The 27,803-nt window shown below is 37.0% G+C and overlaps 1 protein-coding gene across 1 annotated transcript; it reads right to left on the bottom strand.

The window, feature by feature from the left end:
• Positions 1-511: 511 nt before the first annotated feature.
• Positions 512-27,779, bottom strand: LOC138713017 (titin homolog). The gene is made up of 5 exons (XM_069844700.1): positions 27,386-27,779; positions 26,941-27,063; positions 23,377-24,867; positions 19,339-19,533; positions 512-7,947 (listed from the first exon to the last, which is right to left on the bottom strand). Exons 1-5 carry the CDS (start codon positions 27,630-27,632, stop codon positions 512-514), a joined length of 9,492 nt encoding a protein of 3,163 aa, XP_069700801.1. The 5' UTR covers positions 27,633-27,779.
• Between the last annotated feature and the right edge of the window lie 24 nt (positions 27,780-27,803).

Below are 27,803 nucleotides of genomic sequence, written 5' to 3'. Positions count from 1 at the left end.
ATTTATCCTCATTCTTATATTCATCATCTTTATCCTTATCCTCATCATCTTTATCGTCATCCTCAACGTCTTAGTCCTCATCCTTATCACCTTTATCCTCGTCCATATCATCTTTACCCTCATCCTTATCGTCTTTACTCTCATCCTCATCATCTTTAACCTCATCCTCATCATTATCATCTTTATCCACATCCTCATCCTTATCATCTTTATCCTCATCCTTATCATCTTCAACCTCATCCTCATACTTATTCGTATCTTTATCCTCATCGTCATCATCATTATCCTCATTCTCAACCTTATCATCTTAATCCGCATTCTCATCCTATACAGCTTTATCAACTTCATCCTTATCATCTTTATCCTCATCCTTATAATCATCAACCTCATCCACATCCTTATCATATTTATCCTTATTCCCAAACTCATCCTTATCTTCACCCTATCCTCAATATCATCTTTATCCTTATCCTCATCCTTATCGTCGTTATTGTTAACCTTATCGTCATCCTTATATATTTATCCTCATCCTCATTATCTTTATCCTTATTCTCATCCTTATCATCTTTATCCCCATTTTCATCCTTATCATCTTTATCCTCACCCTCATCCTTATCATCTTCATCCTTATTCTCATCCTCATCTTAATCATCTTTATCCTTATTCTCATTCTTATCATCTTCATACTTATCCTCATATTCATCCCTATCATCTTTATCCTCATCGTCATCCTTATCATCTTTATTATCATCTTCATTCTCATCGTCTTTATCCTCATCCTCATCCCTATCTTCTTCCCCATTCTCATCCTTATCATCTTTATCCTCATCATCATCTTTATCCTCATCCTCATCCTTATCGTCTGTATCCTCATCCTCATCATCTTTATCCTCGTCCTTATCCCCTTTATCCTCAACTTTATCATCTTTATACTCATCCTCATCCTTATCGTCTTTATCCTCTTCCTCATCGTCTTTATCCTCATCCTCTTCCTTATCACCTTTATTCTCATCCTCATCATTTTTATCCTCATCCTCATTCTCATCCTTATTAACTTTATCCTTGTCTTTATCCTCATCCTCATCTTTATCCTCATTGTTAACATTTCTATCGTCATCCTTAATATCTTTATCCTCATCCTCATTCTTATGACCTTTATTCTTATGCCCAACCTCATCATTATCATCTTTCTCGTTATCCTCATTCTCATCCTTATCACCTTTATCCTTGGCCTCATCCTTATCATCTTTACCCTCACCCTCTTCTTTATCGTCTTTATCCTCATCCTTATCATCTTTAACCTCAACCTCATCATCTTTATCCTCATCCTCATCATCTTTATCCTCATCCTCATCATCTTTATCCTCATCCTCATCGTCTTTATCCTCATCCTCCTTATCCTCACCCTTGTCATCTTTATCCTCATCCTTATCATCTCTATGCTCATCCTCATCGTCATTATCCTCATCATGATACTTATCACCATTATCCTCATCCTCACCCTTATCATTTTTATCCTCATCCTCTTCGTCTTTATCCTCACCCTTATCACCTCTATCCTCATCCGTATCATCTTTATCCACATCCTCATCCTTATCGTCTTTATCCTCATCCTCATCGTCCTTATCCTCATCCTTATCACTTTTATCCTCATCCTCATCATATTTATCCACATCCTCATTATCGTCTTTATTCTCATCCTCATTGTCTTTATCCTCATACTCATCCTTATCACCTTTATCCTCATCCTCATCACATTTATCCTCATTCTGATCGTATTTATCCTCATCATCTTTATCCTCATCCTCATCCTTATCATCTTTATCCTCATTCTCATCCTTATCGCTTTTATCCTCATCCTCTTTATCCTCATCCTCATCGTTATCATTTTTATCCTCATCGTTATCATTTTTATACTCTTCCTTATCATCTTTAACCTCTTCTTCATCCTCATCGTCTTCATCCTCATCCTCATCATCTTTATCCTCATCCTCATCGTCTTTTTCCTCATCCTCAATCTTATCACCTTTATTCTCATCTTCATCCTTATTATCTTTATCCTCATCCTTATTATCTTTATCTTCATCCTCACCTTTATTATCTTTATCCTTGTATTAATGCTAATCCTCATCCTTATCATCTTTATCATTACCCTCATTCTCATCTTTAGTCTCATACTCATCGCCTTTATGCTCATCCTTATCGTCTTTATCCTCATCCTCATCATTATCATCTTTATCCTCATCCTTATCATCTTTAACCTCTTCATCCTCATCGGCTTTATCCTCATCCTCATCATCTTTATCTTCATCCTCAACGTCTTTTTCCTCATCCTCAATCTTATCACCTTTATCCTCATCTTCATCCTTATTTTTATCCTCATCCTCATCTTTATTATCTTTATTCTTGTGTTTATGCTCATCCTCATCCTTATCATTTTTATCATCACCCTCATTCTCATCTTTATTCTCATCCTCATCGCCTTTATGCTCATCCTTATCGTCTTTGTCCTCATCATCATTTTTATCATCGTCATCGTCCTTATCCTCATCTTCATCATCTTTATCCTCATCCTCATCGTCTTTATCCTCATCATCTTTATCCTCATTCTCATCCTTATCATCTTTATCCTCATCCTTATCATCTTTATCCTCATTCTCATCTTTATCATGTTTATTCTCATCCTCGTCGTCTTTATCCTCATCCTCATCTTTATCACCTTTATCCTCATCCTCATCCTTAACATTTTTATCCTCGTCCTTAACATCTCTATCCTCATCCTCCTCCTTATCATCCACATCCTTATTGTCATCCTCATCCTTATAATCTTTATCGTTATTCTCGTTCTCATCCTTATCATCTTTATCATCATCCTCATACTTATCCTCTTTATCCTCATCCTTTTGTTTTTATCCTCATCATCTTTATCCTCATCCTTATCCTCATCTTTATCCCCATCATTATCACCTTTATCCTCATCCTTATCATTTTTATCCTCACCCTTATCGTGTTTATCCTCATCCCCATCATCTTTATCCTCTTCCTCATCTTTATCATCTTTATCCTCATCCTCATCATCTTTATCCTCATCTTCATCATCTATATCCTCATCTTTATCCTCATCGTCTTTATCCTCATCCTCATTCTTATCACCTTTATCCTCATTTTCAGCCTTATTATCTTTATCCTCTTCCTTATCATCTTTATTATCATCCTCATTCTCACACTCATTTTCTTTATTCTCATCTTCACCCTTATCGTCTTTGTCCTCATCCTTATCATCTTTATCCTCTTCGTCATCGTCTTTATCCTCATCCTCATCATATTTATCCTCATCCTTATCGTGTTTATCCTCATCATCTTTACCCTCATCCTTATCATCTTTATTATCATCCTCTTTATCTTTATCCTCATCCATATCATCTTTATCCACATCCTCATCCTTATCGTCTTTATCCTCATCCTCATCGTCTTTATCCTCATCCTTATAACAATTATACTCATCCTCATCATATTTATCCTCATCCTTATTGTCTTCATCCTCATCTTTATCTTCATCATCTTTATCTTCATCCTCATTATCTTCATCCTCATCCTCAACCATATCATCTTTATCCTCATCCTCATCATCTTTATCCTCATCCTTATCATTTTTATCCTCATCCTGATCACCTTTATCCTCATTCCCATTTTTATCATCTTTCTCATCCTCATCTTTATCATCTTTATCCCCATCCTCATCCTTAACATTTCTATCCTCATCGTCATCCTTAACATCTTTATCCTTCTCCTCCTCCTTATCATCTATATCCTTATTCTCATCCTCACCCTTACCATCTTTATCGTTATCCTCGTTCTCATCCTTATCACCTTCATCCTCATCCTTATCATCTTTATCCTCATTCTCATCCTTATCGTTTTTATCCTCATCCTCTTTATCCTCATCCTTATCCTCACCATCTTTATCCTCATCATTATAACCTTTATCCTCATCCTTATCATTTTTATCCTCATCCTCATCGTCTTTATCCTCATCCTCATTCTTATCACCTTTATCCTCATCTTCATCCTTATTATCTTTATCCTCATCCTCATCATCTTTATCCTCATCCTCATCTTTATTATCCTTATGCTTGTCTTTATGCTCATCCTTATCATCTTTATCATCACCCTCATTCTCATCTTTATTCTCATCCTCATCGTCTTTATGCTCATACTTATCGTCTTTGTCCTCAACATCATCTTTATCCTCATCGTCATCGTCTTTATCCTCATCCTCATCCTTATCACTTTTATCCTCATCCTCATCCTTATCATCTTTATCCTCATCATTATCACCTTTATCCTCATCCTTATCATTTTTATCCTCATCCTTTTTGTCTTTATCCTCATCGCCATCATCTTTATCCTCATCCTCATCCTTATCATCTTTTTCCTCATCCTTATCATCTTTATCCTCATCCTCATCATCTTTATCCTCATCTTTATCATCTTTATCCTCATCGTCTTTATCCTCATCCTCATTCTTATCACCTTTATCCTCATTTTCATCCTTATTATCTTTATCCTCATCCTCATCCTCATCTTTATTACCTTTATCCTTGTCTTTATGCTCATCCTCATCCTTATCATCTTTATCATTATCCACATTCTCATCTTTATTGTCATTCTCATTGTCTTTATTCTCATCCTCATCATTATCGTCTTTGTCCTCATCCTCATCATCTTTATCCTCTTCGTCATCGTCTTTATCCTCATCCTCATCCTTGTCACTTTTATCCTCATCCTCATGATATTTATCCTCATCCTTATGGTCTTTATCTTCATCCTCATCGTCTTTATCCTCATCCTCATCCCTATCACCTTTATCCTCATCCTTATCATCTTTATCCTCATCCTCATCGTCTTCATCCTCATCCTTATCATCTTTATCCTCATCCTTATCATCTTTATCCTCATCCTCATCGTCTTTATCCTCATCCTTAACATCTTTATTCTTATCCTCATCCTTATCATCTTTATCGCTATCCTCATTCTCATCCTTATCACCTTTATACTCGTCCTTATCGTCGTTATCCTCATCCTCATCATCTTTATCCTCATCCTCATTGTCTATATCCTCATCCTCATTCTTATCATCCTTATCCTCATCGTCTTTATCCTCATAATTGGCCTTATCATCCTTATCCTTATGATCATCCTTATCGTCTTTATCGTCATCCTCATCGTCTTTATCCTCATCCTCATTGTTATGACCTTTGTCCTCATCCTTATCATCTTTATTCCCATCCTCATCCTGATCATCTTTATCCTCATCCTCATTCTCATCTTCATTCTCATCTTGATCGTCTTTATCCTCATCCTCATCGTGTTTATCATCATTAACCTTATCACCTTTATCCTCATCCTTATCATTTTTATCCTCATCCTCATCGTCTTTATCCTCATCCCCATCATCTTTATCCTGATCCTCATGATCTTTATCCTCATCCTTGTCATCTTTATCCTCATTCTCATCGTCTTTATCCTCATCCTCATCCTTATCACCTTTATCCTCATGCTCATTATCTTTATCCTCGTCTTTATGCTCACCCTCATCCTTATCTTCTTTGTCATCATCCTCATTCTCATTTTTATTCTCATCCTTATCGTCCTTGTCCTCATCCTCATCAACTGTGTCCTCATCCTCATCATCTTTATCCTCATCCTCATCGTGTTTATCCTCATCCCCATTCTTATCACTTTTATCCTCATCCTCATCCTCATCCTTATCGTCTTTATCCTCATCCTCATCATCTATATCTTCATCCTCATCGTCTTTATCCTCATCCTCAGTCTTATCATCTTTATCCTCATCCTCATCGTCTTTATCCTCATCCTCATCACCTTTATCGTCATCCTTATCATCTTTATCCACATCCTTATCATCTTTATCCTCATCGTCTTTTTCCTCAACCTCATCATCTTTAGCCTCGTGTTTATCCTCATTCTCATCCTTATCAGCTTTATCCTCATACTCATCTTTATTCTCATCCTCATCATCTTTATGCTCATCCTCATCCTTATCACTTTTATCACCATCCTTATCATCTTTATCCTCATCCTCATCCTTATAGTCTTTATCCTCATCCTCATCCTTATTACCTTTATCCTCATCATCCTCATCATCTTTATTCTCATCCTCATCCTTATATTCTTTATCGTCATCCTCATCATCTTTATCCTCATCTTTATCCTCGTCTTTATCCTCATCCTCATCATCTTTATTCTCATTCTCTTCTTTATTCTCATCCTCATCGTCTTTATCCTCATCTTTATCCTCATCCTCACCCCTAACATTTTTATCCTCATCCTCAACCTTAACATCTTTATCCTCATTCTCTTCCTTATCATCTTTATTCTTATGTCCATCCTCATCTTTATCATCTTTATCTTTATCCTCATTCTCATCCTTATCACCTTTATCCTCGTCCTCATCCTTATCTTTATCCTCATCCTCATCCTTATCGTCTCTATCCTCATCCTCATCATCTTTATCCTCATCCTTATCGTCTTTATTCTCATCCTCATACTTATCATCTTTATCCTCATCCTCATCATCTTTATCCTCATCCTTATCACCTTTATCCTCATCCTTATCGTCTTTATCCTCATCCTCATCCTTATCATCTTTGTCCTCATCCTCATCAACTTTATCCTCATCCTCATCCTTATCATCTTTATCCTCATCCTCGTCGTCTTTATCCTCATGCTCATCCTTATCACCTTTATCCTCATCCTCATCCTTATCATCTTTATCCTCATCCTCATTCTCATCTTTATGATCTTTATTCTCATCCTCATCCTTATCACCTTTATCCTCATCCTCACCATCTTTATCGTCATCCTTATCATCTTTATCCTCATCCTCATCGTCTTTATCCTCATCCTCAGCCTTATCATCTTTATCCTCATCCTCATCGTCTTTATCCTCATCCTCATCGTCTTTATCCTCATCCTCATCATCTTTATCCTTATCATCTTTATCCTCGTCCTCATCCTTATCATCTTCAGCCTCGTCTTTATCCTCGACCTCATCCTTATCATCTTTATGCTCATCCTTAACATCTTTATTCCCATCCTCATCCATAACATCTTTATCCTCATCCTCATCATCTTTATCCTTATCCTCATCATCTTTATTGTTATCCTCATTCTTATCAACTTTATCTTTATCCTCATCATCATTCTTATCATCTTTAACCTTATCTTCATCCTTGTTATTCTCATCCTTATCATCTTTATCCTCATCCTCAGCTTCCTCATCCTTATCCTTATCCTTACCCTGATTACGTCTAAAAAGACGACGAAGTCTTAAAAATAGATATCTGAAAAAGGTCCAGCAGCCATTGTGTGTTCGTCTGTCCTCATCATCATATTCTTTATCGTTACCCTCATCCTCATCCTTATAAACTTTATCTTTATCCTCATCATCATACTTATCATCTTTAACCTTATCTTCATCCTTGTTATTCTCATCCTTATCATCTTTATCCTCATCCTCATCTTCTTCATCCTTATCCTTATTCTTACCCTGATTACGTCTAAAAAGATGACGAAGTCTTAAAAATAGATATCTGAAAAAGGTCCAGCAGCCATTGTGTGTTCGTCTGTCCTCATCATCATCATCTTCTTCTTCTTCTTCTTCTTCTTCTTCTTCTGCCAATAAGTCCTCGATATATAGCGGTGGCATGGGATCAGGCAAGGGGTGTATCACTGGAACTACCATGGATGCTGGTTCGTGATCTATCATGGTAGCTGACATGGGAACTACCATGGGAGGCGGAATGGAATCTGAAATAGGTCCTGGCATGGTATCTGGCGAGGGAGCCGGTATTGTGTCTGGCGAGGGAGCCGGTATTGTTTCTGGCGAGGGAATTTCCCTCGCTCGATAGTCTGGAAGGTACTCTGGAAGAAACAAAATAAACTTGATCGTTAAGCATGTGCATTGCATTGACACGCTTTCAGTGAATGGAATATTAATAGGACGAGAATTCGTATGCAACTGCATCTTTTTACTGTCCTTTTGCTAGTCATGCAAAATGGTTTTATACATGTTTTGAACGACTGTAATGACGAATATTCAAAACTAATTGTATATATTTTTGCATAGGCCTATATTAGATGTTCCTGTATATAGTACACTATCAAACATGCAATGTATCATATTTACAGGATTTTGTGGCATAAAGCCCAAAATTAGCATATTTTGTAAAACAGTAATACTTTGAAATGTTTGTCAGCACATAATATTTTTGTCTTCGATGGATGGAAATTCCTTGCATATGCAGTGTGGATGTGGAAAAACCAAAACAACCACACTATGCTTTTATTCCATTGTGCTACTGCACAAAAAGAAGAATTCCGAAACACCTCACCAACGTGACTTCCTCATCATTATTCATACAAGTATTATGCCATATTCCAAGTATTATGTATATTCCAATCAGCCGGAATATACATGATCCCTTGCTCCTGCAGTCTAAAATACATAGGCCAAACTGGACGTACGGTGGACGATAGAAGGAAGGAACACATCCGACTCTGCAAATACGGACCATACGAAAAATCAGCAATATCCTTACACTCAGCAGATTCAGGCCACGCCATCGAATTCGACAATATCAAGATAATAGATGAAGAAGACAACTTATACAGAAGACTGGTTAAAGAAGCCTTCCACATCAAACAACATCCCAACAACATCAACAAGGACGAGGGGTTACAACTCAGCAACTCATGGGGAAGTCTATTCCAAGATCATACTTAGGAACGAGAAGCCAGGTCTCCACATGTACGCGGCACCCACCTTCATCCGCACATCGGGCACGGTATCAAGGTCACTCTTTCGGACCTTATGAGGGCCAGTATATAATATGAATACCCCCCTTCACACAGACTCCAACCGGATTGATATCAAGGTCACTCTTTCGGACCTTATGAGGGCCAGTATTTAATATGAATACTCCCCTTCACACAGACTCCAACCGCACCACGTAGGACCAAGCAGATACCAGAAGGAGAACCTACGACCTAAACTTAGGAACGAGAAACCAGGTCTCCACATGTACGCGGCGCCCCCCCCCTTCATCCGGACATCGGGCACGGTATCAAGGTCACTCTTTCGGACCTTATGAGGGCCAGTATTTAATATGAATACTCCCCTTCATACAGACCTCAAACAGATTGGACAATGTAGGACCAATCTGATGCCAGAAGGAGAACCTACGACCTATCATAGCAAGTACTCCCCCCCCCCCATCGAGACTACTATATATATAAGAGCTGGCAGACTATTTCCTTATCCAACAACTGCTCTGAAGATGGCCACAACACAGCGGTCGAAACGTCAGCCAATAACACCAAGACAACGTGGTAGAAGCCTTGAAGCTTATCCACACATCATTATGCCATTTAGCCTATTACAATGTCGTAATAAAGATAAATTTTCTCTCCAACTCTTTTTGGATTATACCAGAGATCTCTTCCCATTGAGTTAATAGTGAAGCATGGCTTTTGGGATTCTGTGGGATCTCACAAATCGCAAATGGCTCATCCAGTTCCGAGTATGAATTGGAGTACTGGTTCCAGATCGAGTTCTTCTATTACTTCGTCGTTGCGTTTATGGTTTCATATTGTATATCATGCTGTTTGTGAAAAGTTCATAGAACAACACCAGCTGACTAGCTTTGAATATCAACACACACCGATATATAGTTTGAATTATTGAATTATCCCAAAACTTCCTAGCCAGGAATAGGACAATTTGCTGTAGGCCTGTGCTACACATAAGGAGCTAAACGAAATACTGTACTATCCGAAGATCCATCTGCGCACACTTATGCCACATATTGTTGCATCTAGTTAATTAAACATGTTCAGCATGTCACCGTTACTTCTAGCAACGCCGTATTGTATCTTTGGTCCAGGGAGAATACAATACGTCATTGCAGAAAGTGGCAGGAGTGAGTCTTTCCGTAAAAGACGAGTATTTTTCGTGGACCAAAAAAACAGTAGGGGCCTATGTCTTTACTAACAAGTAGGGGTGATGTACTAAACATTTACCAATTTAACTTCTTCGAAACATCAGCCAATGGAACCGATTTTACTTTTCTTCAGGGGCGGCTCTGCAATAAGAACTGCAGAGCTGCAGAACCGCCATTTAAATGGACCCGTGAAATTAAAAATGTAAAACGTGCTTTTATGTAATCTAGTTCATTGTTGCATTTATTTTTCTAATTCACTCTCCTCCGATTCGAGATTTTACTGTCTGTTGGATCCTTGAACTGCTCGAGAATTTTAGCTGTAGTGTACTTTTCGGATCTGTGATCGGCAATTCCTGGAGCTCAACATAGGGTAGTCGGCAGCAGAAAACTGGTTTTCTTCACCGTCCCATAAGACTGGATTAGAGCTGCAACCGAAGCAGCTCTCTCCGAATATACAAAAGAACCGCCAACACCCTCATCTCTTTATGACCTGCGTTAGAACACATAGGCTTCTGGACTACTGTATATCATTACAGTTCCAGTGTGTTATAGTACTGTGGGTGGTGTGATGTGATTAGTCAGTGTGTCTAAAAAAATATTTTATATAAAAATGAATGAAATGAAAACCTAATCGACCAAGCCTTTTCGAAATTAAAAGAGAAATTGCACGTTAACTTAAGAAATTAGGACGTCCTACACTAAATTTAAATATTGAAATTTCTAGAAAAAGTCGAGGAAATCCTGTAGCCTACTAGTCATTTTAATACCGAGATGTGTAATGGAAACCATTGGTTTTTTGCTGCGCTCATAAAAACGCTTTCTCCCCCACCCGTCCTTCTGTTTGGAAAAGAAAATACATGGACAAAGACCGGAGTGAAGGATTTAGTTAATTTGACTTAAAAAACTAGAAAAGAATGAAAATTCGAAAACCTATTTCAAGTCAAACAGATTTGTCACTGTTAGAGATAATAAAATATTCTAACACAGCTTGATTCTGCGTAGCTATTGGATTAACATTCAGAAACAAGATGAAAATGTTTCTAAAAATAGATATGGTCTATCTAAAATAAGTAGCTGTGTGAAATTCTGTGCCACATTTTAATTAGTGATGTGAGGACTTGTCGAATCAGAAAATTCAACAAACCGTGGTTTATTTCGGGGTTTGACTGATTTTACTCCACATTTAGATTAATATTTCAAATAGCCTATCATTTATAGGGCTCGTCACAATTCAAAGGAACTACGAAAATAATTCAAATTTAATTGCTGGATAGCAATAAAATTATTGGAAATTTCTCTTCACGGCCACCAAAACATAATGCTGAAAGTTTGGTGAAAGCTATCTTAATGGAATATAGACTTAATTCAGTCATAACTGAACCACATAAATTAATTGTGCTGGTTAATGGCGGGCCTAACGTAATGAGAGGGAAACACGGAGAATTTGTATTGTGTCCCACAGCTCATTTCTTGCACTGTTATGCCAACGAATTAAATTTAATAATGCAACAAACATGCTCACAAACTGGTCAAGTTACGATACTTTATTTCAAATCTGTAGGACTCCCAGCTCTCTGTTTTATAATTCAGTCTGCCGGTACGGGTGTAGGCTAGAAAAGTTGGCGTAACGAAATTCGGTAGGAGTTAAAAGGGTTCGAACGATAGAAAGTTCCTGATGGTTGTTAATTCAGGTCCGTTTAAACAGACATGTTATGCGGTCAGTCATCGACGCTGCTTTTTATTTAAGCAAGCAGGGATTATCATTTCGGGGCCATGACGAAAGCACTTCTTCGGCTTAACCATGGAAATTTCAGCTACAGCACTATGCTAGAATTTTGAACGTAGCGAAAAGTAGAAGTGAATTCTAAGGGAGAAAGTACAGACTGCTGCTACAATGGAAGAAGTGATGTAGAACATAATCGTAATTACAAGATATTGTTCTTTGAGATCATTGACAATATCATCATGCAGATCGATAAAAGATTGGGATTTAGAAAAACTTCGTTTCGTCAGCCTTGCTGATACTGTATTTCCAAATTTAACACTTATAGTAAAAACTTCCCACATGATCCGCTTTCTTCATTGCAGCATATTAAAAAAGACGCAGATTCTAAAAACTGAACTTGAACTTTTGTACCAGAACAGTGAATATAGGAATATACCATTTAAGAAATTGCTAGACTTCTTCGTGGCAACGATGTCAACAAAGATGTATTTGGAGAAGTGTACAAGTTATATTCCCTCATTTTAATACTACCATCTACTAGCGTATCAGTGGAAAGGAGCTTCTCGTGTTTAAAACGAATAAAAACAAAACAGAGTAATTCAATGTCACAGAAGAGGCTGTCAGAATTAGGGAATATTTCGCTCCAAAAAGATATGCTGGACAAGATGATGAAATCACAGCTCTTCCATGAGAACGTTATTGGCAGGTTCGCAGCCATGAAGGAATGGAGGATCAACTTAGTGTACGAAACATAGGTAAGCAATAAGCATATCTTAATTTAAATGTACCGGTAAGTGCACTGATAGCTGGCAGAAATGAATACAATGAAATCACTTTCCACGATTGAATATCATGGAAATTTATGGGAGGGAATTACTTTAGTTACATAGATCTCCCCCCCCCCCGAATTATCAATGCAACTAGCCTACATGGGCTTTGAAAACCTCGCAACAATTTTGTGCTTCAGGCATGAGTCGCTACTGCCACCGACCCAATGACCATAAACCATTCTGAATTGCACCAACAACAAATTCCACAATTTGGGACATCTGGCCGACATCTACGGCTGACCACTAGGCTCCAGAATACAAAGCAGAAGTTAAATTAAAAATAAAATATGATTGTGGAGAGAATACGGAACAATGATAAATTTAAAAATAAAGTACAATTTGATTTCGGAGAAACATGAGATGAAAGTACATTGAAGAGTAATGAAATGAAGTAAAAAAAAATATTACGTAGTATTATACAAGTGATTGTGTAAAATGGATAATGAATCTCTCGATACCATTAAACAAATTTTGTTAATGTCCTCACTTTTAGTGAAAACAATAATCTATTTCATTCAAGTGGAATAAAAAATTGAGGGAGGAGTACCCTATTAAAAGAGGAAAACGAAGTATCTTAGTAATGTTCTTCATAGCTATATTCTGTAGTTTAAAGTCTATTCATTTCTTTAAATTGTATTTTTGAATAATAAGCTATGGTTCATTGTAGTGTATGCGGTATTAGCATTCAAAGGGAAAGGGATAATGGTAGACGACTGCCAAAGTAACTTCAGATGGGTTTCAAGCCTGCAAGCATAATATCCACGGGCCAGTTCGAAAGGGAACCAACTCAAAATGTAAAGTTTTGAGAAAGCTGAAATTCAAAGCTTCAAGTTGCTCAAAGAATCTATTAAGACACAACAATTGAAACTTAGCATATCTAAATCATGATATGAATTTGGATTAAGTTCAACCAATGGCATACAGAGAATTTTTTGAAATGGGGGAGTCATTATTAAAATTGTTTACAATTTATATTATCGGTATCTAAAACTTTGTGTATTATAATTATTATTATTATTATTATTATTATTATTATTATTATTATTATTATTATTATGGGTTACATCAGCTTCTTGTCTATGCGGATGACGTGAAAATGTTAGGAGAAAATCCACAAACGATTAGGGAAAACACGGAACTTTTACTTGAAGAAGTAAAGCGATAGGTTTGGAAGTAAATCCCGAAAAGACAAAGTATGTGATTATGTCTCGTGACCAGAATGTTGTACGAAATGGAAACATAAAAATTGGAGATTTATCTTTCGAAGAGGTCGAAAAATTCAAATATCTTGGAGCAATAGTAACAGATATAAATGATACTCAGGAGGAAATTAAACACAGAATAAATATGGGAAATGCCTGTTATTATTCGGTTGAGAAGCTTTTGCTATCTAGTCTGCTGTCAAAAAAGCTGAAAGTTAGAATTTATAAAACAGTTATATTACCGGTTGTTCTTTATGGTTGTGAAACTTGGACTCTCACTTTGAGAGAGGAGCAGAGATTAAGGGTATTTGAGAATAAGGTTCTTAGGAAAATATTTGGTGCTAAGAGGAATGAAGTTACAGGAGAATGGAGAATGTTACACAACGCAGAACTGCATGCATTATATTCTTTACCTGACATAATTAGGAACATAAAATCCAGGCGTGTGAGATGGGCAGGGCATGTAGCACGTATGAGCGAACCCAGAAATGCATATAGAGTGTTAGTTGGGAGACCGGAGGGAAAAAGACCTTTGCGGAGGCCGAGATGTAGATGGGAGGATAATATTAAAATGGATTTGAGGGAGGTGGGATATGATGATAGAGACTGGATTAATCTTGCACAGAATAGGGACCGATGGTGGGCTTATGTGAGGGCGACAATGAATCTCCGGGTTGCTTAAAAGCCATTTATAGGGTAAATTAGGATCTGTTGGACAGTCGGGTATGTTGGACACTTTGTACTTTAACATGTTACCTCGCCACTTGTGGGCACCACATTCTGCTATTAGTCAATGACGGAATTTGCCGCGAGTGGGGCTACTTCCGTCATTGACTTCTAGCAGAATGTGGTGCCCACAAGCGGCGAGGTAACATGTTAAAGTACAAAGTGTCCAACATGCCCAACTGTCCAACAGACCCTAATTTACCCGAAGTATTATTATTATTATCATCATCATCATGAACAATTGATTTTCCACAGAGGGATGTGAAACTAATTCCAGGAAGAACGTCAGCGACAACATCGTTACGCTGCGGTTGAAAAAGGAATATTTGATAATGTGAAATTTCCACTGTCCTCGCGAGAATCAAAACGCGGCTTTTTTATTAAAAAAAAAATTATAAAATTGAGCTTCGCGGTTACTTAGATATATCAAAGAACCAAGAACGATAATGTGAAGTTTACATTAAAAATATGAACTGTCACATTCATAAAATGTCAAATGAATGTTTCACAATTAAGTCATAACTCCAACGAACTGGAGAATACCACTCTTAAATTGAATTTAAAATTGACAGTGTACAACATTTAACATTTGCACTGCATAACTGTCAAAACAACCCTTTTAATTTCATATTGTGTCAGCTTCATTTTATTATAAGGTTGGTACGAGGCGTAGGTCTTGCTCTATAAAAAATATAGCATTGTTACAATTCGAATGTGCCGCAGCACCTGGGGCAGGGATTATATTGAAGGAGGACTAGGAAGACTATGCCTCATGTCGATGTAGATTTTGTTACTCTGACAGTGAAAAATTAGAGATGAGAAGAGATTGCGGATAAAATATACTCAAATATAAATGTCTTTTTTTTTTTTTCAAAAATTTCAGAGGGGATTCAAGCCCTCTGACCCCCCCTTGCGTACCCCCCTTAGTTGAACGATCCTTCATTTTTCAGAACATAAAGCTTAAAAATGCAGGTTTCTCAAAACTTCAAATTTTAAGTTAAAATAACTCAAAATGGGCTGTCGATATTATATTCCTGTTTTGACTGTCTGCACACTTTGATAAGAAACTATTTAATACTATGATATGATTATGTTTACTGTCACTGTCTTATTAAAAAGCTAGAGAATTTTATGTTAAAAATGTTAAATTAATGTTCTTTCTTTCTGTCAAGAACCTAATATGTTTAACTTCGAACATTTAAGAACAGGTTCTGTGAACTGTGACAAATTTAACAAGTGAATATTACGACTGGTGAGAACTGGCTGAATGACACCACTGGATAAATATCCTGTTCGCTACCAGTCATCATCGTGTCCTCCTTTCGGAAAGTCGATTCCAAATATGCCTCTATTCATCTCTGCCTTCCCAAGCTTTTTTCCTCTTTACTTCATCCCACTTATATCCCCGTTCTTGTAAGTTCTTCTGAATTTGATCTGTCCATATTTCCCATGGTCTTCGCATTGGTCGTCTTTCTGTCACTTTTAAATATAATATTCTCTTTGGCAATCTCTACCTTTCCATTTTTTTTTAAGGTTCCCAAACGTTTCTAATCTCTTATTTTCTAATTACCGAGGCAGCAAAGGCTTTTATCCTCCATTAATATGAACACCCTTCAGCCTGTCTCTCTCAACAACAAAATAATTCCTTTCGGTGCTACTGTAAAAAACGTCTGCATCTATTTCGACTCTAATATGAACTGGAATACACAAATCAGATATATTTGAAGAAAAGTTTTCTCTATCATGCATTCTTTGAAACGCCTGAAAATTTTCCTTCCTATTAAACTCAAACTAATTCTAGTACAGACTCTTGTAATGCCTCACTTTGACTATTGTGATGTTTTATATAGCGACCTAAGTGCTGAACTTTCTCAAAAACTTCAACGTGTACATAATGTCTGCGTCCGATTTATTTTCAATATCCGCCGACATGATCATATATCGGAATATTTTCTATGACTCTCCTGGCTCCGCTTGCAAGATCGACGTTTAGTACATTGCTAATCAAATTATACATGATTCCACACCCAACTACCTTGCCTCTCGGTTTACTCTCCTAGCTTCACATCATAATCGTAATACACGTTCACAGCACAATCTGTTGCTATCAATACCACGTCATCAGACATCTCTGTACTCAAGTTCTTTCTCAATAGCCATGGCCCGCTCATGGAATTCGCTGCCGCTGGAAATCAGGGGTAGTCTTAGTCCTCAGTTGTTTAAAATTAGGTTGTTTAGAAATATTTTAAATGCAAAGAATTAGTTTTCTAGGTATAATTTTTATTTATTATTATTATTATTATTATTATTATTATTATTATTATTATTATTATTATTTTACACAGTCATTACTTTATCTTTCCATTAACACTTATATCTAGGTAATTGTCATTGTCTCAATGTAACATGTGCTGTGCTGATCATACTAATTCTACTATTCCTTTAGTTGTGAGATTATATTCATATGTATTAATTCTTTTTTTAAGTTAATATTGTATACTAGAATGTATTTTCCTGTTTGTGATTATATATTCAGTCTCTTTTTTATTATATATATTTTTATTGTTGTTATTTTAAAGTTAATAGTGATTGTGTATATGTATTCAATCTCTCTTTTTTACTTAATTATGTTTATTATTATTTTTAAGTTAATATTTGTATACCGGTATGTATTTTTCTGTATGTGATTTGATCCTGGTTGAGTGGAAGAGAAGGCCTGATGGCCTTAACTCTGCCAGGGAAAATAAAACTACAGTAGCACCCTGATTATCCATCATCCTATTAACCGATTGTTGGATTATCCGTCTTTATTGTGGAGGAAACGTATTGAGTACTGAACAATACATTAGTAACTTACGTATTTTTTATAGAGAGTGATATTACAAACCTTTGCTCTTACATATTATGGTCTACTGTTCGAGTGACATGTTTAATTTCTCTCCATAATGTCTTCCAGAAGTGCCAAAAGAATACATATTGTGCTAAGTATCGAAGAGAAGTGCATATAATTGAATGGTTTTGGAAAAGAGGAACTGTTGTTCATCTCACATCAGAATACGAGATTGCAGTCAAACTGTGCGAGATTTCATAAAAAAAAGATAAAGTATATTAATTACTTAAATCTATAAGATGAGATCTATACGTTTTCTATCTTTCCAGGGAAATCCATCATAGAAGTTCCCTTGACCCTTAGAAACCCGTCATTGACATTCATTCATTCATAGTGCTGTCACTGCAAGCCCAGCATACGCCAATCTTTCCTGTTTTCTGCCTTTCTCTTAGTCTCCGCATATGATCCATATATCAGAATGTCTTCAATTATTTGATATCTTCTTCTGCCCTGAAATCTTTTTCCGTTCACCATTCCTTCCAGTGATTCCTTCAGTAGCCAGTTTCTTCTCAGTCAGTGACCCATTCAATTCCTTTTTCTCTTTCTGATCAGTTTCAGCATTACTCTTTTTTCACCCACTCTTTCCAACAGAGCTATTAGGCCTATACTTAAAACTTCTGATCCACTACCTAATGTGTTAAAACACATGACCAAGGAGAAAATTACGAAACTGTATTATGCAACACTTAATTTATGAAAGTCTTCTATGGTACTGATTATCCGATTTTTTCGATTAACCGTTCAGACCAACCCCTTCATTACCACGGATAATAGAGGTTATACTGTATTATTATTATTATTATTATTATTATTATTATTACTTGTACCAGTAATAATTCAAGTAGTAGTAGTAGTAGTAGGGTTTAAAAAGGGCGCGTCAGCTACTATGGCTATTTGCGCCCTTATCTAAAATTCTTAATATAACAAAGACATAAATAATATAATAATTAAAAAGGGTGAGTCAGCTACTATGGCTATTTGCGCCCTTATCTAAAATTCTTAATATAACAAAGACATAAATAATATAATAATCAGAGTGCTAAAGAACTAAAAAGCGTCATCACGGTAAAATGAGGCACACAAATGCAGTATACATAAGGTGATTTCTACACAATCATAAAAGTGAGCAATTCTACCACCCTTGGTGGTATTCAGAACGAACAAATAAAACAATAAAACTAAGGCCATCAGAGATAAATTGTGTATCATATTTTAAAAACAATAAAATTTAATAAAAGATTCGGATGTATAAAGTCCGAAATGTCAACAATGTAAAATCAAATATAAAACAACAAATATATCCTCCAGATGTAAAGGGTCCGGAGGATAAGTAAAATGGATCAATAAAAAACTAAATCACCTTACCCAAACCTGTATTCGATAAAAATCTCAGAACTGCATTTGTACAATTAAAATCATTTCCAAGAGCATCACGTAGTGTTGGCTGAATTCCATATTGCCGGCGGACACAGTCATATTTTCTACAACGCAATAAAAAAGTTCCACCGTAAGTGGAACATGGCATCTGTGGTGTTCGGGTAAAGGGGTATAAGTCATTTTTTTGTCCAGGTGGAATTTTGTTCCCCAAATGAACACAAAAGTTAAATTATACAAGTGGGTGTGCAAAAATCAAAGAAAACTAGCAGTTGGTGTGTTTTATTTGTGTAGAAAATTATTTGTAATAAGGGATCCAAGTTTAATTTTCATTTATCTCCGAACATATTTTTATGACTTATCTCCCTTTACCCAAACACCACAGATTTATCACACTCTGGCTGAGGTTCGCCACGTAAGAGATGGCCATGTGTCAGACGACAATGACCAATCCTCAACCGGGTGAGTAAAACCTCCTCGTGTTGTGACACTGTAATAATTCAAATTTCCTGTACTTTTGCATAGCTGAAAGCGCCACTACTTATGATATAAACAGTTACGGTACCTTTCCATCCAAGTCTTTCACACAATTGGAGGGCTGTAAGACGATTCTCCATCTCCACCTCATTCCGCAACCTCAGCCAGTAGGGGGTGTTGAACATGTGGTCGTTCAAGATGGGTTCGTTGGCCTCGCTGTGGGTCCTCACGATATGGGCATGGGCACGGGCATCTTCTAGCATCATCGTCGTTGTCAGTTCGCCTGCAATACATTTATTACTATCTATGAAAAGGATAAATAGGTACTGTGTGGCTGAATGGTTATGTCGCATCCCGGTTTGCCACACTCGTTTCTCCTGTCGTGTCTGTAAGGGCTAGTGGCTGAGTTGCTAGGCTCTTCTCTGCAAATATTTTCTGTACTGAATTAAAAGTTTACGTAATATTATACAACTGTTTAAAATACTTTAAAGAAAAAGGCCCCCTTAAGTAAGTAACTTCATGTGATTTCCCCGTTTTGACGACCATGTGACTTAACCACTCGGATGGACTGTAGCATGACAGCATGTACGTCACCAAACTGTTAACAAGAAGTGAATTATAAAAGTAAAGTCTGAAAAGAAATCAAAAGATGAAACATGTAATAACGGTTATTTCTAATATATGTGTAACCTCAAAGAAAAATAAATTCAGGGAACTGAAATGAAGGAAGTTTAGACTTAATCAAAAAAATTGAATTAATTTATCCATTTTCTTTTAGTTACAGATGATTCCTAAATGTTGTGTGCTTGTGTGTACCAGCAATTACCAGAATGCTTTAAGTGAGAGTGTTATGTTATAAGTAATTCTCAAATTTCCAACTGAAAAGGATATGTTATGTGGCTAGAAGCTACTCGTATACCACGAAATGCCTTCACGGCAACAAAACATTCAGTTGTGTGTTGAGGTAAATGACTTAGAGACGAATCATTATTTAGTTGTATCCCCTATTAGAATTCTATCACCATGACATAAAAAACAATAAATATTCTAAGCAAGAAAATAATAGGGTTATTTTTAAAGTAGATTTATTGAGAGATAGTAGTATTCAATGGCTTTATGAACGTAGAATAAAGGAACACCTTCATAAAATCAAAATTTCAAATAACATAGAAGAAAAGAGTATTGACCTAAAAAATTCTAGACAGGGGAGAAAAAGAAGTGTACAAAAATGGGATAAGGATATCAAAAAGGTAATAAATGATAAATGGGAAGCATATCTCCGATTTTTACAATGAAGAAAACTTGAAGATGAAATAGAATATAAAGAAAGTGGACAATTGGAAAACGGGAAACAAGGAAGCAACACAGAGAGAAATGGAATTATTTTGTTTCAGGATTAGAAGGAGACATATCATTACCAAGACTCAAAACTTTCACAATTTTTTAAGAAAATAAACTCAGAGATGAAAGAAAATGTTGTTATAAATCCTATCCCAAATGAATCTTTACTTAATCACTTTAAAAATATATGGTTCCAGAAAAATGTGCCTCTTACATTAACGAACTCCAAATAGCACAACGGATGTTATTACTGATGACGAACTCAGTGAAGTATATAAACGTTCAAAAAAACGTATAAGCTCCAGCTGAAGATGGTTTAAATATAGAGCTTTATAAATGCGCTGGAGAAGAATTTACTGATAGATTTTTATATTTCTTAAACAATACTGTCCACACCTGAGGAGTAACGGTTAGCGCATCTGGTCGCGAAACCAGGTGGCCCGGGTTCGAATCCTGGTCGGGGCAAGTTACCTGTTTGAGGTTTTTTCCGGGGTTTTCCCTCAACCCAATTTGAACAAATGCTAGGTAACCTGGAGTCATTTCACCGGCATTATCACCTTCATCTCATTCAAACGCTAAATAACCTAATATGTTGATACAGCGTTGTAAAATAACCTACTTCAAAAATAAAAAAAATTAACAATATTTGGGCAGGATCAGAACTCCCAGAAAGTTGGCAAAAGGCATTTATAATACCCATCTATAAGAAGGGAAACAAAAAACAATGTGGAAGTTACAGAGACATAAGCCTTCTCAATTCAGGTTATAAAATCTATACAAACATAATCAAAAATAAATTTATTTATTTAACCCGGTAGAGATATGGCCATCAGGCCTTCTCTTCTCCTCTACCAGGGGATTACAACTACAATATTAAGAATACAATTACAATTATAATTACAACTAATATTAAATTTAAAAATAAAATAAAAATCAAAGTACTAAAAGATTGACTGATTAATAAATTATCATATCTTTATGAAGACATAATCACTGAAGAACAAAATGGATTCGGAAAAGGAAGATCATGTTGTGAAAGAGATTTTACTATGAAGAGTTTAATAGAAAAGCATAGAAAGTTTAATATTTAGCACTTATTGATTTCGTAAAAGCATTCCATAAAGTTAACAGAAACAGGGAAACTTTTAGAGGTGTTATGCCATGATAATGTATCAAATCCAATAATTTTTTCCTTTTATCATTTATATCAACAAAATAAAATTGCCATAAGAACTGGACGGGGAAATACTAGCTGGACTTCAATAAACCAAGCAAGATGTTAGACAGGGGTGAGGTCTTTCCCCTCTTCTATTTATCATATAAATATGAACCATATTTTTTACATTTGGAGGCAAAGTCATCATGCCAGAATTCTTTCCCCTCTTCTATTTATCATATAAATATGAACCATATTTTTTACATTTGGAGGCAAAGTCATCATGCCAGAATTCAAATTAATCGAAGCACACTTCTCGATAGGTACATTACTGTATGCCGACTATCAGATTCTCATTGCTAGAACAGAAGATGCTCTACAAAAATCCGTTTATAATCTAGAAATAATCGCTTCAGATTTCAATATGCAAGTCTTAACAGAAAAAACAAAAAACATAGCATTTATAGGACAAGAGCCAATTCCAAGTAAAATTATAATAAATAATAAACTAATTGAACGTGTCAATTCATTGAACTATTTAGGCTATAATTTATCTTATGTTATTGATGAAGGTATATCAAGCAAAATATCTAAATTTATACAAACAACTGGAGTAAACAACACCGTCTTCAAACCCTCCCAAGTTCGAAAATATACGAGGCTAAAAGTCTTTAAAACACTAGCTCTACCAGTTATAACTTAAGACAGTGAGGCATAGACAATCAGAAAAGCTGAAGAGAAGTGACTAGCAGTAGCTGAAATGAGGTTTATAAGGCGGACAGCGGGATGATCATTGCTCGAGCACCGTACAAACATACTGAAAGAACTAAAAATAGATCCTATAGTTAATTTTGTTCAACAATATAGACTTCAGTGGAAGAAACATGTCGAAAGGATGAATCGCACTAGATGGCCTAGAAAAATTCTTGCCTATGTACCAAGAGGAAGGGGAAATTTGGGAAGACCACGAAAACGCTGGCATGACACCTTAACGGATTCACGAGGGTCTAACATGTGAAGGACATGATGATGATGATGATGATGATGATGATGATGATGATGATGATGATGAAGTAAACGATTTGTATCTAGTATATGTTTCTAGAGACAGAGAAGGAAATATGCAAGAATACTCCTGAAAGAGATGTCCCTTAAAACAAGGATATTTCCAAGCTTACCAGAACGATTAGGTAATCTTATTCCCCAACAAGAATGAACCCTGCTAATAGGTGGCAGAGGTATGTTCAGAGATTTGAGCAGCAACAAATTAAGTAGTTTAAAATGGACAAAACTAATTCGTTTGATAACTGTGTAACATAGATACTTTAAAAAAGACAGCATTTGGATCATTAATGTCAATGCAATATTTGTGTACTTTCTGTTGGTTAATGTTGAAGGTGTGACACAAATTGATGTATTAAAATATATGAAAATTTATCTGTGCAATTGTGTGTAAGTAGGCCTAATCAAAATGATATCCACTGCATCACAGACTCTGTATGAAATGAATGTGATAATGTCAGCTAAATGGGTCCCAAAGTTTCTTCTATATGGGTTGTATTTAGTTACTGCTTCCCTATTTTAAAAAATTACTAGCCTACACGCCACTGATGTAAACGATTACTGTACCTCCAGAAGAGGTGGATGCGATTGCCTTTGTTCTCTCGACAACTTCGGGCTCGACGTGGTCGCTTGTCTCTGACTGTGTCGCTGATGTTCCAGAAGAGGTGGATTCTATCACCTCTGTTATCTGGACGACTTCGGGCTCAACGTGGTCACTCATCTCTGATTGTGTCACTGATGTTCCAGAAGAGGTGGATCCTATCACCTCTGTTATCTGGACGACTTCGGGCTCAACGTGGTCACTCGTCTCTGATTGTGTCACTGATGTTCCAGAAGAGGTGGATTCTATCACCTCTGTTATCTGGACGACTTCGGGCTCAACGTGGTCGCTCGTCTCTGATTGTGTCACTGATGTTCCAGAAGAGGTGGATCCTATCACCTCTGTTACCTGGACGACTTCGGGCTCAACGTGGTCGCTCGTCTCTGATTGTGTCACTGATGTTCCAGAAGAGGTGGATCCTATCACCTCTGTTATCTGGACGACTTCGGGCTCAACATGGTCACTCATCTCTGATTGTGTCACTGATGTTCCAGAAGAGGTGGATCCTATCACCTCTGTTATCTGGACGACTTCGGGCTCAACGTGGTCACTCGTCTCTGATTGTGTCACTGATGTTCCAGAAGAGGTGGATCCTATCACCTCTGTTACCTGGACGACTTCGGGCTCAACGTGGTCGCTCGTCTCTGATTGTGTCACTGATGTTCCAGAAGAGGTGGATCCTATCACCTCTGTTATCTGGACGACTTCGGGCTCAACGTGGTCACTCGTCTCTGATTGTGTCACTGATGTTCCAGAAGAGGTGGATCCTATCACCTCTGTTATCTGGACGACTTCGGGCTCAACGTGGTCACTCGTCTCTGATTGTGTCACTGATGTTCCAGAAGAGGAGGATTCTATCACCTCTGTTATCTGGACGACTTCGGGCTCAACGTGGTCGCTCGTCTCTGATTGTGTCACTGATGTTCCAGAAGAGGTGGATTCTATCACCTCTGTTATCTGGACGACTTCGGGCTCGATGTGGTCGCTCGTCTCTGATTGTGTCACTGATGTTCCAGAAGAGGTGGATTCTATCACCTCTGTTATCTGGACGACTTCGGGCTCGATGTGGTCGCTCGTCTCTGATTGTGTCACTGATGTTCCAGAAGAGGTGGATTCTATCACCTCTGTTATCTGGACGATTTCGGGCTCGACGTGGTCGCGTGTCTCTGACTGTGTCGCTGATGTTCCAGAAGAGGTGGATTCTATCACCTCTGTTACCTGGACGACTTCGGGCTCAACGTGGTCGCTTGTCTCTGACTGTGTCGCTGATGTTCCAGAAGAGGTGGATTCTATCACCTCTGTTACCTGGACGACTTCGGGCTCGACGTGGTCGCTTGTCTCTGACTTTGTCGCTGATGTTCCAGAAGAGGTGGATTCTATCACCTCTGTTACCTGGACGACTTCGGGATCGACGTGGTCGCTCGTCTCTGACTGCGCCCTTGATGTTCTGGGTCCAGCTAAAAAGCAATATTATTCTCAGTTGAAATCGTCGTTTTCACACTGATTGCTAGCTAATGAACAGAATAAATAGTGCATACGCTCGTATTAAATAAGAATGACAACACGTACGTCATCAAACTATCAGTAATAAGTGAATCATTTTTAGGAAACAGTGATTATGTACACTATCAGGGAAAAGTAATGAGCCCTTAAATATTCGAAGTTCCAGATACAAGAAACTGCGCATGCTCAGAGACATAGAGCTATCGCTATGGGAGTTATTGAAATTCGTTCTATTTCGAGTCTGTCGTAAACCGTTCTGAAATGCACTTGAGAAAATACTAAGAAAATGGATTTGTTGTATAATTGACATAAACACCTCAGTACAAAAGGAAACAACTGAAAATTTAAAGTTTTGAGAAAACTGCATTTTTAAAGCAATAGGCTATGTTGCTGTGAGAAACTAGAGGATCGATGAAATTACTCCAGAATTCTGATAATAATGTTTCATATAGCTATGCTACAAGTTTCAAATAATTAAAATGTGTTAATTGGATTTTTCATAGCAATATCATCTTTAAAATTCAGGTTTCTCATAACTTTAAATTTTGAGTTGTTTTCCTTTTGAACTGGGTTGCCTATGTATATTTAGAGCTTGGTGAGGATACAGACATGCCGCGCAGAAGTGAAGTCTTCCGTGTCATCTCAGTAGCTTAGACATTTGCGAGTCATGCGGAGAAGCCTGCCCTCCCCCCCAAAAAAAGAACCATTACTTGGGAGATAGTTTGTCTTCTTCAAACAAAATAAAAAAAAAGGTTATGAAAAAATGTTCCCAAAATCAAAATTTTAACATTATTCCGAACGAAAACTAATCCGATCAATGTAAGCTAATTTGTGTCTACTCGTACTTGCTATTAATGTTTCCACTTTTCGTCTCTTAAACTTCTCTAACTATTTCCTAGGATGTTAATCTGCTGGACCAGATGCCAGTTTTCAGAGCAAGATACTGGTGATTCCCAAGGTATGATTGCATATAACACATTTTCCGGAAAAGTTACAGTAAAATTAAAAAATGAATTGTTCTTAGCTACAAATTTCCCTAACATTGGGATTACTTTCAGTCCATTTTTAAAACACTCTGTATAAATTGCCACTAATATTCCTTACAGTTACATAATGTCGTCACCACCCCGTTTCCTCATATGACGCCTAGAACATGCTCTTTCCTTTCAGAAAAATCACTTTGTCCTCGTCAGATATGCAATAGCTCCCTCTGCATGAACTACTGTCTTTTACCGAAACAAAAAGAAATATATAGGCCTATTCATTCATTCATTCATTGTTCTGCACATTGAATGTTCCAATTTAAACTTTTATCCATATAAATACCTAGGTTCTTTAGGCCTACTGATTCACTGAATGGAATTTCAGTGCCGTATATTTTAATCAGAGACTAATTTGGTAAGGTAATACTACTTAACAAGCGTGAATGACCCACAATTATTGACTGTGATTTTTCTGGATTTAGTTTAAGTCGGAATTTCCGTGTCTATGTCCAAATTGAGTCGAGATCGTCATTAATTTTAGTTATTGCATCATTTATTTTGTCAGTGTGGAATTTTATGTAATACTTGAAGGTCGTCTGCATAGAGATGATGTCGGCGGTACTTTAAAGATTCTGATATGTCGTTTATGTAGATTGAAATTAATAGAGGGCCAAGAACTGATCCCTGTGGGACCTATGCCAGCTATCACACTTTGCAGTTTACATTGAACTACAGTTAGGTCTATAGTGTGTCATTTTAACTCTATTTTCGCCTCTAATTTAATAAGTAGAGATGGAACAATTTTTTCGTAAACAAGGTATAGTTCAATAACAGTATTATAGTGTCTTCTTAAGTGAACAGTTCGGTAGTTAGTGAGTGAAGTTACGTTTCTGACGTGCCGTGCAGTTTTATTAAGATGGAATAAATAAGCACCATCACGTATTTTCAAATTTAATGACATGGTTGTCCTGCTAGCTTGTTTAGGAGGGAATAATTGTTCCAGCTCTAGTCATCACTACATACTTTAAATTTACTACTCCTTACCTCTCAAACACCTGCAACAACAGCAACAGAAGCGCCAAAATAATTTCCTCCACCTTGCCATCGTTTTTCGTCTTGGTCTCGTTTTCTTCGATGATGAGGATGATGGTGATGATGACATATCTTCTAGAGCAACAAAAAATTGAACATTTCCTAAAAAATGACTAGTGAACAACAAAAGACCAAAAAATGCAAATAAACGCAAAATAAAAGTAGGCTACATTTATTGGTTCGTGTTGAAGTGAAACGAGTATATATATATATATATATATATATATATATATATATATATATAGAGTATCCTGCATTGTCTGTGATTCTAAGAAAAATATGATGTCATCAACTTCCGAGCCCTATTATCAATCACCAACTCAGCACAATTTTCCCACATCACTTCTGACATTCCCATCACATCCACTCATTGCTTCCTTCATGTTTTCTAACTTACCTGGCAGCTGTGGAGTCTTCACATCCCGCGTTGCTTTCTTCAATCTTCTTTTCTTCTCTTCATTTCTTTGCACCATGAAGTGCTCCTCCCTGGTATCCCCCACCCGGACATCCGATTGGGGGGAGAGTTTACGTCCGGAATTTTTTACCAGGGATGAACTCATCATGATAAAATTGCAAATGATTATTGGGATATATAAATGCGGTAGCTTCCCATTGCTATCCGCACACCACTCTCTCTTTCGCATCTTAAAAGATCCCAGGGGGCCCCAGCGTGGAGGTGAGGAGAGTGGATTTGACTAACTAGGCCCTCCGGACTTCACCGAAATTCACCACAGGGGTTAAATATCAGTTCCATCAGGGTTTTTGACCCGATCAGAACCGGGAAATCCCAATTAGCCTTTGCCCCCCTTATTGAG

Source organism: Periplaneta americana, chromosome 14 (genome assembly GCF_040183065.1).
Source record: "Periplaneta americana isolate PAMFEO1 chromosome 14, P.americana_PAMFEO1_priV1, whole genome shotgun sequence".
Classification (NCBI taxonomy): domain Eukaryota; kingdom Metazoa; phylum Arthropoda; class Insecta; order Blattodea; family Blattidae; genus Periplaneta; species Periplaneta americana.
The sequence above is the reverse complement of the archived record's forward strand: the minus strand, read 5'-3'. Positions and strand labels throughout refer to the sequence as shown.